The sequence below is a fragment of the Henckelia pumila genome, chromosome 1 (genome assembly GCF_033568475.1).
Source record: "Henckelia pumila isolate YLH828 chromosome 1, ASM3356847v2, whole genome shotgun sequence".
In the NCBI taxonomy this organism is placed as follows: Eukaryota; Viridiplantae; Streptophyta; class Magnoliopsida; order Lamiales; family Gesneriaceae; genus Henckelia; species Henckelia pumila.
In genome coordinates, this window is record NC_133120.1 from 93,273,766 (window position 1) to 93,289,274 (window position 15,509).

The window sequence follows — 15,509 nt, forward strand, 5'->3', positions numbered from 1 at the left end:
CCCTGTCCCTCCAACTGAAAAGGCCCAGCTTTATAAACGAGGAGAGGGGAGAAGTATTAACACAATAATGTGCACAAATTAATTATACATAAAATTGTTTCTACCACTGCCACTATCTCCTTCCTACATGAATTTCTTACACAGTTGGTATGTACACAGCTCCAAACAGTTCTTTGGAAAAATAAATACGTAATCGATGGTTGCATAAACTAACAAAATTGACATATGAAAAAACTGGTGGGATGATGGATGATTTTGTGATTTTGGGCATTAAAAACAAAGCCAAGAATTATGAACATATGTCATCTAAGATTCTAAGTTGGGTGACTTCTTCGCTTTCCCCAATATGGGCCGCCATGATGTTAGAACAAGAAATGGATGTCTGAACCTATCTCACGGCTCTTTAAGAAATGAAGAGTTTCTTCAGTCATTATACCGAGGCCCTGCAAATGAGATCACCGATGACAATTACACGTTGAAAAGATGGGAAAGACTAAGAAAAAACATACCAAGCGCTTCGACATCTGACAGCTTCTTGGCGAATTATTCGCTTGGGATCGTCCAGTGCTTTTGATATGGATTGCAAAACCTAAACATCGATGACTCATCATATACTGTTATTATCGATATACCATTGAGAGGCATCATTGTAAGAAGTGAACTTGTGATGATAAAGTTGTTGCTGATGCTATTTTATCATGATAATGTTTTCTATATCAAAATTATCATTAGTAGGATTAGGATGTCTCAGGCAAGAACTTGAAAGGTCAACAAGAAGTTTGGGAAAGGGGGTTCCCATCATTGACAATTCTGTTTAAAAGAAGTCTAGAAGTAGACACATCCACACATACCACAGAAAAGAATGCAGATCCAAGAGGATCAGCGAAAGTGTCGACGAAAGTGGGGAGATGATAGACTTTTTACATGGAACCGACCAGAGACATAACAAAAATATGCAAGTATGCAACGACTACTGTACCTGAGTTCTCAATGGATAAATTCTGATGTGGGGAAGTTCCGACATAGCCACAAGGCACTGTATCGCTGTCTCCCGAACGGCCTGAAAATGTCAACAAATTTTTACATATAGTTGATATAACAAACCTCTGGAGAGTAAACAAATACTTTTTACATTTCACCATGTACAAAATAAATAAACTGTAGCAAAAACAAGCCAAATAATGACATAATTAAAAAGACAAGTACTCAAATTCCATGAAAACATAATAACTTTTGTCATTTTAAATGATGCGTAATATCAAATGCCATGTTTGATTAATAAGATCGTTTAAGAGAGATTCATTATACCATGGATGGTGAATATGCTGTCAGATCAAGAAGTTGATTGATTATTCTTGGTGCATTTCCTATGACAGCTTCTTCTCCTGCAGCACAAGTTAAGCAATTGACGAGCCACCGTGGTTAAAAAATAACCCTCATCCAGTTCAAATGAATTTGATAAACCAATTAGTCAATCAACAACCTCCACCACCTTTAAGGTGGTGTCAAATGTCAGAAGAAAAACCACGTCAAGACTAGTCCGCCATTTCTTAAATGGCAACATATTCCGACGTCTATCAAGAAAGATTTATCCATGCATGTATAAAAAGGTTTCTCAATATCAGTTTTTGGGATGGAACCATACACAATAAAACATCGCAAAAGGAATCTCGTGAGCCTAAAAACTTAGGTTGTACTTGGATTGATGGATTTGATTTCGAGCGAGAGATTTATTTTGGGAGTTTCAAATGACCATCTTGAGTGTATTTTGAATCCACCTTAATCACTACCGAAATTGCAAAACTTGATATGGAATGGATTCGAAATTCACTTCAATTTTGTTCATCCACACAAGTCAAAGAATTCAAAATCCATCGTCTCAAATCCATCAATCCCAGCACAACTCATACAAAAATTATAACTATAATATTGTTCTAAACATGAATATCTAATAAACCTTCAAATTTATCTCACCATTTTTGTCCGTCAATATTCCAGATACAACTAGTAACACCTTGTAGATAATATCCTTATCCAGAACATCCATGCTCAAGATGGATAAGCAATCCAACAATATAGGAATCAGCTGCATGAAAAGGCAAGTTTATCAACTAGAGTTTCATAACGAAGATTAAGTGTAAACAGAATACATGAATTTCTGAAAGGATGCACCCAGATGTTGTGCTGACCTTTTTGGCTTCACTGAGAATAGGCGTGAGGGGAGTATCCGATACAACATGTGCAAAGGCTCGATATAGCATAGATCTGGGGAGGAAAATTTGGGACTAGATCAATGCAAAAATATATACAAGGAAAGCATCTATTTGGCCAATATATAAGCTTTGAAGATAATATTAAGCATGTTATATGATGGTCTAGCATAGAAAAAGTTTCATGATGGAATATCTCGAGGATGTGGTATAGTGGCAGTTCATAAGGACAGTGATACACTTGTCTCTAATTTACAATGCACTTTGCAAAACTATGAATAACAGTTGGGAACTGTATATACAAACCTAACAGATGGTGACTCGGATTTTACAACCAAGGACAATAATATGGGTATCACGGAGCTAAAAAACCGCTGCTTGTAGAGAGGTCGTATGACTGCATGATATCTTCGATTCAAACATTCTTCGGAATCACTCATGATAATATGAAATGCGTCTGCAGCACACTTAACCAGCTGATGAACATTTTCCTCATCACAAACTTCATTCCATTCCTGCAACTGATTTGAGTCTCCAATATTGCCATCCAGCATCAATAAACCTAACAAAGTCATTGTTATATCTTTTACCTTCTCATGACCCCTCATGAGTAACGCTTTACCAATCCATGCTAACCCAATCACAGCATTACTTTTAGCTGATTGAATTCTTAAAGTATCTAGTTTCAAACCACCGAAGTCAATTTCATTTCCAGACATACTACGATTGCTGGAAGTCCTGATGAAACTACCAAATATCATGTCCAAGGCCTCTTCCAGGCTGATGCTTCTAAATGAATTTATTCCTGTGATTTGTGAAGGTAGTTTATTGACTAAAGCACTCAAAGCATGAGCTGAAGGAACATGGCCATTGAGGATGGCTGAGATGAACAGCTGCATCATCATTTTTCCATTTGGTAGGCATGTATGAGGGCGAAGGGCTATAATAACTGAAGCAAATAAAGAAATGAGCCATTCATATCTATGAGTGGAAGAGTCAAAATTGTGATTTTGCTGGAGCACTTTCAATTTTATGGAACAATTGTCAGATTGGAATCCCATCGACTCAAAACAGTTGCTTGCAAGGAGTAGTTCATAAGATTTATTCATAATCATCTCCTGGCCTTCCACTGTACAGCTTCCAACAGCCTTCTTCATTGCAGTCATGGTTGCACCAAGAAGATTCTGATAATAGATTTCATGATTAGCAACGGTCAACAAGAAAAAAAAAACATGATATACCAAAAAATCTGGTCATTTAAGTATTCAGACCAAATGTCTCACCCTTGCATTGTCTGGATGTCTGGGGTTAATACATCTACTATTTTCGATATTGGCCCAGATACTAAGTGCAAACTTAATTGGAATTTCCTCAGAATCCCCGGTTTCAAGAAACCTGTGGTCATGTCAAGAACTAAGTCCAACGAATACTGGAAAAATCATAAGAATACTCGATCAATCCGAAAATCAGCACATCTAAGAAAATAAACCAAATGGAATCTGTGAAATAATACAAATTGTATAGATCTAATTGCCTACTAGATAGAATCGATAGCACCATTCAAAAGTCATTGGGGAATAGTTTCACGATAGCGAAGTTGTACAGCTACAAATTGATTTAGAATTTAGGGAAGTGGTTAATACCAAATAATGAAGCATGGAAATGGTTAATACTAGTCATCTTTCCATGCATATTTATATTTTATATTTTTTTAATACTCCACAACATAACTTGGACTCGAGTATCATGACCTACTGAAGAAACTACAATTCTGATCGTGTGTTTTCTTAAACCAGGATACTCCCTTTTTTATAAGTTTTTACCATGAAAAACGTGATTGACTTTACCACCAGTTTCCCCTCTACCCACTCGTACCTATATGGTGACTTTTCCTATAAGATTCTTAAGCAAATGCATACAAGTGTGATTGTGAAGGAACACATCCTTCATTTTTCTGCCCTTCATTATGAAAACTCATTTCAACCATTTTGTGTCACTTCAGAGTCCTAGGCAGGTAAACAGATTTAGATAAATGGACAGGAAGTCCAAATTCAGCACCAGGATTTTTAAACTGATGCGATGTGTTTCCAGCATTAAGCATGAATCAATCAACTTTTAACATACAGTAAAAAAAACACCCATCGAAAGTAGACAAACTAATGGGTCCAACACCCATCTCTGATTGAACAATAGATCGTCTCCGAAAATGCTTCTATCCATATGCATCAGATTGCCAACATCAATCACGAACTCACACTGTAATTGTAATATGTATAACTAAAGACGGTTTTGATACTTATTAAGACTAGAATGACATTTAGCCAGTAGAAAGATAATGGCTTGATCTAGAAAATATTGTCAAATACAGGACTGAACAGAACCATGACAGAATAAAAGATTGTACGATATTTAATTCAATAAACTCTGCATACCATGGAAGCACCCTATTAGAGTAAGTATCAAGAAGCTCGGTCGTAAACTTATCGGACTCAAGATTCCCAAGTTCCTGTACGGTTACATGTACTAACTTGAATCAGTAGATACCAAGCTAGAAAAGATAAAATGGAGAAAACAAATCATAAAACAGTATCAGGGGTACAAAATGGCGGAAAATAGAAAGAAAGAACAATTGCAAAATTGACTACAATAATAAAAGGATATATGTGATGTCTAAAAAGTGAGTGACAAAACACAATGTATTGCAACTACTTTTACAAAGGAATGTGTACGATGAAGTTACATCATATAAAAACTTATGTTTGTGTTGAATAAGAGATACTAATAAGCATACGTACATAAGCTGCGGAAAAATGGACAGCTATGGCCTCATCCAACCCTCGAACAATTTTGACCATAAATTCTTTCCTCGTTGCTCCTATGTCATAGGCTGCTTGCAGTTTAAGTGATGAAGAAGTAGTTATATCACCAGAGGATATCAAGGAAACAATCTTCTCGACAACAGTACTCTTAAAGCATGAAGCTCTCTCAGAGTCTGGACATTTATCAATAAACAAGCTAATCTCGACCAGTGCCTTCAAAGCTGAAGTCCATAAGAATGTCTTATTGATCTCAGAAGTAACAATTGATACCAGCTTCAACAAACTAGAGTCATACAACGGCTTGGATACTGGGACATAGCTTGCCGGAAAAGTAGACAGTGTTTGCAAACCCTTCACTGCAGTCGTGGGAGTTCAACATGCAATGGAAAACTAGTTTAGCATGATGAATATTTACTTTTTTAACCCAACCACACACTTTAAGCACTTCTTGAATAAAAATGATCAGTTAATGGTCAGTAATATATCTATCCACCATTATAATTCATAAAGCAGTTCGGAACAAGGATTTTCCTTCAAGACAAGTGCACCGAAGAAAATAAAGTAATGGAGGAATTCCATAAGATAGTATGCTAAATCAATATACATTTTATATTATTCGTTTATTGAGCTGCTCTTTGTATCAAATTAATGCTTCATTGCATGATACACATCTATGCACACAATCATATGTCTTAGCAAACATTACATACAAAATCAAAGTATGCTTACACTTCAATAACTTCATGCAAAAAGATACATATTTAACAACATTCTCCAAATTTGACATGGCAAGGAAAAGAGCAAACAAATCCAGTAAATATGGCACATTTAGCTTCATTATCATCACTTGTGTTTGTCATATGGAATAATAGATGACAGAACTTATAGAACAGGACTAACCGCAAAGGTATGCAAAGGCATTATGTGCATTGTCAACAATATTTGATCCTAGGAAAGAAATGAATCCCTTCATTAGTGGCACAGAGAATGTGTGAAGCATTGCACACCATGTCTGATTGGCGAAATCAGAAACCAAGGTGAAATTATCGAAGGATGCGGTCAGACATCTGCATGCACCTAGAAATTCAATGCAGAGATAGAGGGCTCCAAAATTAAGTTTGACAAAAGAGCAATCATCATCTAAGTAGCTCTCTTGAGATGGTTTAGCTGGGGAAATCACTAAAGCATCCATGAGGAGAGGAAAATAAGTCTCGAAGACCTTATTGCACGATGCAACTGAGGATTTAGCACAAACTGACAGAATATGACCAGCTGCATGTAATTTCTGCCTGACAAGTAATGGAATATCACCAAAATCCATAGACTCGATCAGGGAGTTCACAAATATGTTGATGTCTTTATCACTCAGGACTAGGTTAGTAAATATACTGTCTTGCTGTATAACCTCTTGCAGCAGTACAAAAGCCTGAGTCATTATATCATTGTCCTGAAATCCCATTCCACCCATCAATTCAGACTCCGCGGAAACAGTAGATTGTGGTGAAATAAATGTAGCTTCTTTTATAGAAGACCAAAGAGCTTGAGCATATTTGACCATTCTGTTTGATCCATATTTTGGTGTGCAATAGCATATATACCTAAATGACTCCACCTGCAGGTGAAGAGGTATAGGTCTTCTAAGGTCCGGAATAAAGAGAATCCCTTCAATGTTGAACAGATAAGAAAAAGGTTTTGGATTAAAAAAACACCAACCTTAGCAGATGGCAGAGACGAAGACAATTTCTCTAATAGCAAGGGCATAGAGAATGGTTCAAAAAGGGGTGTAGAAGCAAATGCCAGCTGAAAGACATCATATGAAGTAAGAATCAAAAAGATATCAACTCTTAAATTGACGAGGATCTCTGCTTCAAAAACTTCAACAATATAAGCACAAAAATTACAAAAGGTGCAAGCTTTATGAATTATGACTGTCCAAGGATAGAGAAAAAAGCACAAGTATAATTTATTTCTTTTTCTGCGGATGTCTGTATAATATTTGACAAAGCATCAGTTTCACATACTCTGAGCAAATAAGAAAGATAAAAACATTGCTCAGGTTGATTAGCTTGAGATGATTCATCAATAGCACAAAGCTATGAAAATGTTTGCCTTTTTCAAGCGAGCTCAAAGGAAGAGAACAAGTATCCCGCAAGAGCTTTCCTCCCTCTCATACTCCAAAGAAAGAAGGGTGCACCTCAAAATTAATTAGTATTTAGCAGCACACAATCTCTCCCCAAGTTTCTCCTAGAGAAATGTGGTCAGGCTTAATTCTAACATGTGGCCGATAAAAAAAACAATTGAGATTCAATTATTCATAGGAATCTGAGCGCCGGAATAGTGCTAATATCATACTTATCTTTATATTAGATAAATGAGAATGAAAATATAATTGTCTGGGTTATTCAAAACCAATTTCTCGGAACATGGAATTATCATGACTAACTTTTCCTATCTATCAGCAAATGCATAAAAATAAGCCTATTGTGATATCAAAATCAGATAGTCATAATCATTCGTCATAACATCAGAAGCTGCTAACAAGAGATCCTTGAGAAGTTTTCTGATGTAATAGTACAGAATCAAGCCCACAAGCCAACTTTTTTCTGATACCAGCTCATACGGCTTTTTCATGGTAACATGATGCAAGCTGCAAATTACATACCAATAATGCCCTTGAAAGCTCCTCTCTCTTACTATCATCGTCCTCACCTTTCCGCTGCAGAATAAAATTGTGTACCAAATTAGTGGAGTTCAGCATAGTAAGTAGTTAGAGGAAAAACAGATGTTTCCTAGTTGTGCATATACCGACCCGAAGTGGTGCATAATGAAAACAAATTGAATTAACCAAAATATTGAACAGTCCTAGACCAGTCATAAACGAAAGAGTTAACAAGTATATTGCAGTTACTTGTCCTTTAAGTCCAAGAAAGTATTTCGAATTTATCTATCTCAAATCACATAATAATCTGAACTACTTAAAATTATGTCACTCACACATTCCTTAGGTTGCCACTCACTCATCTCCAAGAAGTTATCTAAACCGGAGTATCTGGCTACCAGCGGTCCGTGCTCATTTATTGAACCAAAGCCATCTTTACAGTAAGTATAGATAGTCCTTTCATTTAGGGAGTGAAGTGTGCAGAGTTACTTATTAAGGTTTAACATCGGACACACGATTTATCAGAAAAGAAAGGCAAGAAAGAACTAAACTGGAGTCAAGATATCTCACATGTGTAAAATGGATGGGAAAGTAACTTCCCAAAATTTCAAACAAATCCTGTGCAAATTTTGATAGAGGGCCAGATGGATCAGGATATAGTTTGGCGAGACTTTCAATTATATGAAACACGAGCACTAAGCAATCAGGATCTTTTTCCCCATCAATAGCTTCACAGATTCCGTAAAGAAGCACGTCTCCCTAAAATACATAGGGGGTTAATGCAGACACTAAAAGCTTTTTCAATATGAAGAAAAAAAATTAACCAGACACGTCATTTAAAAACTTTAACAAAAGACATTATCCACGCGTTTCTGAGATTTGAAGTTCGCAGAAGCGAATACCCCAAATATGATGGAAAAATTCAAACGATAAAAATAATACATTACAAGGAACATAACAGGCACGTTCAAGCATGATCAGGGCTTGCAGGTTGTAAACATCATACTGACGTCTGATTGCACATGATTGTCACATCCTCCAACATACCAGGAAATTATAGAGATGAGTCCAAGAATAGTATTATATTGCAATGAAAGTCAACTGGAAGCTATTAACAAGCTTGCAAGTTTTCAGGAGTATGTAAGTAGGTATCAAAATTAATGAAAAAAGAAAACCACGCAGGGGCCAATTCCAAGTTACCAAAAACTTTAAGACTCTTTCTGTTCCATCTTTGAATTCTCATAATAACTCTCGTTAACTGTGAAAACATTGTGAGGTCGATCAGTAGCAATTTTGCAAAAAAGGAAAACTGTAATTATTGTTTATCTCACTTTTTCTTTTATGGGCATTCAGAAAGGCGGCCACAAATTTGAATCTCAGTTAGCCAGCCATGTTTCTTGAGTAACTACTATTATTGATTATAAACATTAGGTAATTCCAATTTGCAGAACCATGTGAACGAAAGACAACCATCATATGAGATGGAGAAAAGTAAGATTGGTCCTTACCAAATCCCTAATTGCACCAGCATAATGATCCAATATACATTCCATAAGTTGGAAGCTTAGCTGCAAAATTGTCATATATTAGAGAAGAATTATCACAACAAAATATGATTAACACTACATACAAAGTTTACCAATAGATCAATCCATGATTTACCTTCCTGTCATGCTGTCCCAATGCTTGCACCTGCAGATTTTGGAGATAAGAGAGGGCCACAGCCTTTGCTTCACTATCAGTTACCATACCAACATCCTTTTTTCTCCTCAACAATGCCAAGCAACCAACAACTGCTCCACGTAATGCTTTCCAATCTGCCTGATATGAATGAAATAGCATCTGTTTTTAAATTGACACGATTGAAGCATATAACAAGTCAACCAAAAACAAAAAGATAATCCATTTTTGTAGCGTGAGAAGACAAATAAATTACCTGAAATGGTCTCACTTAAAGCATGTCACAAAGCCTAACATTAAAGGATGAATGCATTTCTTTAGACAACTCGGACCTTATGATGATGCAATTTTATTGCTCAAACCTTGTTTACAAATTCATCTCAAATTGAGGCCTGATGCTAGCATATAATTAACAAAAGTAAAGGACACATGTCTGGCACAACTTCAAGAATTTAACATAGGCCTGCGAAGGAGATAATTAATCATGAAAGAGAGGTACTAATTTTATAACGAGTGTGATTCAAGTTATCCAAATTGCTTTCTGCTCATGTAAAACTCAGCTAAATCAGAAATCCTTCCAGCAGTAATGCAAATATATCATGACCCTCACATACCTCATACTTACACTGCCCTACCTATTTTTCATGCTGGAAGACATATAATCCACATGTTCCAGAGACGTGGTTTGCTTAGTAGCTTAATACTCATGCAGCACACTTTTCACATGCGACAGATCCTCAGCCAACATCTATTGCGAGATTAATGAATGTAACGCCCCCAAGCACACAGTTTCTCTGGTAGACTATTGAGGCACCGTTTCAAGTCACATTATTAATCCACTGATAATTTATCTAATCCAATCTCATGTTTACTTGATCATACTATTTATCCATCCACTAATTATTTATCTTACATCAATCAAATCATTAATTATTTATTTTACATCAATCAAATCTTGAATTTAAATTACAATATTACCCTCGATAAATAATATTATTCATATTTTATTGATTATTAAAAGGACAAAATAGTAATTTATCATCTTATTTAAAATTTAACCAATCAAATCAAAAAACTATTATTTATCAAACAAACCAAATATTATATTAACTATCATTTTTTATTTCTTTTTTTATTATATTAGATTATTTATCTATACATTATTATCCTATCTTTAACTTCAAACAGTGCCAGAGGTGATTAAAAATTGATGCCAATATGAAGTGAAACAATGGTTCAACTAGATGATGAAGTTAGAGCAGGCTATCCAGAAAAGTTAAACAACATGGAACACAACTTAAGCACATTCAAACTGTAAAATAGAGCAGACAGACCAATTTCTTCCATACCATTGTTTACTCACCAATCTTTCAGAGAAGAATCCTATCAGACTATGTATTGAAGTATCCGTTAGGGGCTTCGATGTTAGTTTTGCCATAACTTCAGCCAGGAGGTGAATTCCTGAATCATAGCATGATAAGCATCAGCCTTCAGATATATTATAATATAATCTGCAAGAACCACGTGAGACTTTACGAAAAATTGCATGACACGTGCAAAGTAAAGGGCGATGGCATCTGTAGTCCAGATCTTGAATGTTTTACAGCATTTCACCGCTCCTATAGTGCAGGCAATTTTATTTTTTCTTAATTGGAAGATTATCACCCAGACTCTTCTCTACAGTAAGCATAAAAGACAAATTTTCATGAGCATTTTCTAATCCTAAAGTTGTTTCTTAGTTAAGCACTGATTAGGGTGGTCATCATCAACTTCAAAAGTTTGCTGGATTTGACGGAACACAGCAATCATCAGCACCAAACACACCCCACATAAATCTATCTTACACGGCTAATAGGGATTGCCAAAATCCATGGGCTAGGTAAAATTCCTGGGGTGCTTCATACCTCACTAAAAAAAATTACTGAAATGTACAAGTAGTAGAAAAGTAAGAGGGAAATGATGTAGGGTACAGCCCCGAAAATTATCACAAATATAAGCCCTCATTACGATGAGTTAACATTGACTTTATCGAAAATAAAATCTTGATTTTACCACAAACACATCACATTGATGACAGTATGAAAACAAAATTACCACGGGCACGGATAGTATGGTCCGTAGTAGTCAAATACATCTCCATCTCCCTAACCTGTACATGTGTAACGGCAATGTATACTCACCAAGAAATTTAAAATATCTAATACAAAAGAAAAGGAAAAAATATCCTTCAAAACTATGTTTAAAAAATGAAGGAAAGTCTTACAAGTGCTTCTATAGTCAACATGTCATTTTTCAGTAGGGTAGCAATTGCATCGACACTTGCTTCCTGTAATGCAAATTAACAGTCATAAATGCACAACTTTTCAGCTTTCAATTTGAAAATAGAAGCAATCTAAACAAAATTAGCATATAATAAACATTTGAAAGGTATACAAGAGGCTTCCTCTTTAACTGTAGTCAATTTTAGATCGCTAAACCCTGATGGATGCCTGTCTACTGAACATTGGTGAAAAGATTGAGCAAAAACAACAGAATAAGGGGTTTCGATATGGTATAGAAATAGACGTGAAGTCAGATGCTCGTAATGGATTTAGAAAGAATGGTTCTTTCTAAGAACTACTGTTAGTATAGCGCTGGGTTCTCTAAAAATTGGAAAAGCATATAAACATTTAACTAAAAAAACAGAGGTCGGGCATTCAAATTTAATAAATATACGAAAGGGTAAATGAATGAATTCTGGAAACGTAATTCTGAATCCAGAGTAATTGTGTCAGATCACTGAGTTTTCTAAAAATTGGAAAATTCGTGGACATTGAATAAAATAGCAGTATGTTAAGGACCTTGGATATTTTATTTGCATAAACAAAAGATTAAATGTCTACAGTGACATGAGGGAAAAAAAATTAGTCTTTTTAAGAATCATTGAAACTGGTAAGACTCACAAAGACTGAGAAAAAGCAAAAACGTAATAGCTTCAAATTAGTGCAAACACACAAACAAACAAACAAACAGTGATTGCTTTACAACATATTCAGGAATGAAATTCTTTATCATGATCCTGTAATGAGATTATCGTGTTCGCCAAAAAATTGGCAGAATTTTCTAAACACTGAGCAAATGACGTAGTAGTTGCTCAAACAACAGAGCATAGATACAACAAAAATTGATTATTTTTTATGATTATTGGCATTATTCAAAAAATTAATGGAGAAGGAGAGTACCTGCTGAAGCGAAGTGGCGGAGGAGTTGACGTACAATTCGATATGCTTTACACAGTCGATTGAATCACCCATTGCGACTGTGCTGTGGCACGAAAGCAAGCGCAAGCTCAAGGGGTGTAGGGGTTTGCGGCGAATTTCATGCTTTTATAGTGGTTTGGGGGATTTATTTTAAACTTTATTACTTATTTTTTTAATCAAAAATAATATAGTTATATACGTAAATTAGTTTCTAACTGTATTCGATTCGAGATCATTTAAAATATATTTGGAACAACACAAAAGATCATAATACGTAAGAGTACACTACAATTAGAACTCAAATTAATATAAAACAACTGTGTGCTCCATATAATAATCAAATCATGCATAAACCAACAATGCTTCCACTGGAACATGTATATCTCCTCGAAGGTCTGTGCTCGAGCCAACTTCCATAACCGTTTTCTCCTGTGCAAATGTGAAGATGGAGCATACATTGTTTTCTTGATTATGAAAGCCCAATATTTTTTGTTATGTCGACGATAACTTCTCAACACCTAAATAAAAATAAAATAATTTACATTGAGCTTAAAAAGATAAAATCTTGTATGAAAATTTTAATAAAATTAGATAATAATAAATAATATTGGGCTTTCATAATCAAGAAAACAATGTATGCTCCATCTTCACATTTGCACAGGAGAAAACAGTTATGGAAGTTGGCTCGAGCACAGACCTTCGAGGAGATATACATGTTCCAGTGGAAGCATTGTTCGTTTATGCATGATTTGATGATAATAAAATGTTACAATATTATGGATGTCAAAGATTTGGGTGATCGAACAAATCTTCAAGAGATGGTAAAGAATCAAGATAATATCAATTCCTTGTAATTGCATAGTTACCATACTCGAGAATTTCTTGTACCTATAAATAGGTCACTTATATAATACTTTTGATATATTGAATTTACTTGTTTTCTTTGCATATTTTTTGGTTAGTTTATCCTTTATTTTATAACACGTTATCAGCACGATTTTGCTAATGTTTTTCAATTTCATGGTTTTCATATAATTATCTCTCCGGCACATCTTACTCACGTCACCCACCACCGCCAACCTTGAGTGTCTCGTATTGAATTTGATGTATAATAATTTTGTAGATTATCATTTTCTTTATCCACGTCTGACGCCACCCACAATCACCAACTTTCAAATTCTTAAGTTACTTTTTGAATGTTATCCGTATGCTAATTAATTCATTTATGGCTTACACTATCATGTATAATTCTTTTGTCATATTCTTGACTCATGGCATGATTACGTGAACTTGAGTATATGCACCATCCATATTTTGTTCCCTTTTAATCTACTATTATTTCATAAAACATCAGTTTACATGTATATATTATAATTATGTTTAGAGATTTTTTATTGATGAATATTATATGATTCTAATTTTTTTTTTTTTAGATTTCATCATGTCGAATATCTCAAAGCTTGAATTTGCCGCTCTTGATATCTCCGACAAGAATATCTCTCTTGGATACTAGATGCTGAAATACATCTAGATGCTATGGGTATTGAAAATACAATCAAAGATGAAAATAATGAATCACCGCAAAACCGTGCAAAGGCTATGATATTCCTTCGTCACCATCTTCATGATGGTTTGAAAATTGAGTATTTGACGATAAAAGATCCTCTTGATCTGTGGAATAATTTGAAAGAGAGATATAGCCATCAAAAGACGGTGATTCTCCCAAAAACACGCTATGATTGGATGCATTTGCGCTTACAAGATTTTAAGTCTGTAAGTGAATATAATTCTGCATTATTTCGCATCAGTTCACAATTGAAATTGTGTGGAGAAAAAATAACTGATGATGATTTTTTGGAAAAAACATATTCCACGTTTCATGCCTCTAATGTTCTCCTGCAACAGCAGTATAGAGAGAAAGGCTTCAAAAAATATTCTGAATTGATTTCATGTTTACTTGTGGCTGAGCAAAATAATGAATTATTGATGAAAAATCATGAAATCCGTCCCACTAGAGCCAACCCATTCCCTGAAGTGAATGTGGCGATGCATGATGAAAAAAGAAAACAAAATAAGACCGAATTTGGTCGTGGTAGTGGTCATGGTCATGGACGTGGCCGTGACCGTGGACGTGGACGTGGACGTGGACGTGGCCGTGAGCGCCGTCGAGGACGCTTTCATCCGTATAATCGTGGGCATGAAGAGCCACGTGACTATAGTCATAGCAATCAAAAGAATACAAATTATCAAAAATGGGGTAATGACCAAGCAAAAAAAGTTGAAATTGGTCAAAATAATATGCCAAAGAAATCAGAAAATGAGTGCTATAGATGTGGAATAAAAGGGCATTGGTATCAAAATTGTCGTACGCCCAAACACCTTGTTGATCCCTACCAAGCATCAAAAGAAAAGGCAAGAGATATAGAGACTAATTTTATTTATCAAAGTGAAGATTTAAGCCAAGTCCCATCCTTCTCAGCACCTTTCGATGTTTCTGATTTCTTTGAAGACCCAGATGGGAGAATTGATCATTTGATTGGAGATGGCAGCGTGCAGAATTATTAAATATTTTATCTATCGTTTAGTTATATGTTTTGATTTATTTAATGTTTTTGAGTTATTTTTATTTAAGACAATATTAAGTTGGTTTAATTGTTTTTTATTATGAATAAAAGTTATTTATTTCATATTGTCTTTATTATGAATTTTTTTATTCTTATTAATTCTATTATTTTGAATAGAATATGGACTTTGGACATGAAGTCAATGATGGAGATTTATGTCTTGTTGATAGTGCGACAACGCATTCTATATTTAAGAAGGATAAATATTTCTCATATTTGCAAATGAGAAAAAGTAATGTCAACACAATTTGTGGTAGTACAAACATTATTGAAGGCTC

The 15,509-nt window shown here is 35.0% G+C and overlaps 2 protein-coding genes across 5 annotated transcripts; one reads left to right on the plus strand and one right to left on the minus strand.

Moving 5' to 3' along the window:
- Positions 1-35: 35 nt before the first annotated feature.
- On the minus strand, positions 36-12,710 carry LOC140877840 (MMS19 nucleotide excision repair protein homolog). Of its 4 annotated transcripts, XM_073281434.1 has the most exons (20): positions 12,590-12,710; positions 11,632-11,694; positions 11,463-11,517; positions 10,732-10,829; positions 9,351-9,509; positions 9,197-9,256; positions 8,259-8,447; positions 7,692-7,745; positions 6,743-6,829; positions 5,930-6,641; positions 5,006-5,385; positions 4,643-4,716; positions 3,494-3,605; positions 2,517-3,394; positions 2,190-2,265; positions 1,975-2,086; positions 1,309-1,385; positions 980-1,060; positions 510-589; positions 36-443 (listed from the first exon to the last, which is right to left on the minus strand). In XM_073281434.1, the coding sequence occupies exons 1-20, from the start codon at positions 12,659-12,661 to the stop codon at positions 431-433; spliced, it is 3,432 nt and encodes a 1,143-aa protein (XP_073137535.1). In that variant the 5' UTR covers positions 12,662-12,710; the 3' UTR covers positions 36-430. The 4 variants fall into 4 exon arrangements, with proteins under 4 accessions (XP_073137535.1, XP_073137530.1, XP_073137541.1 ...); XM_073281429.1 differs by lacking the exon at positions 36-443 and having other exon boundaries at positions 494-589; XM_073281440.1 differs by lacking the exons at positions 36-443; positions 11,463-11,517; positions 11,632-11,694; positions 12,590-12,710 and having other exon boundaries at positions 494-589; positions 10,718-10,829.
- Positions 12,711-14,143: 1,433 nt separating this feature from the next.
- Positions 14,144-15,172, plus strand: LOC140868937 (uncharacterized). The gene has a single exon (XM_073272943.1). The coding sequence runs from the start codon at positions 14,144-14,146 to the stop codon at positions 15,170-15,172; it is 1,029 nt and encodes a 342-aa protein (XP_073129044.1).
- Positions 15,173-15,509: the final 337 nt, after the last annotated feature.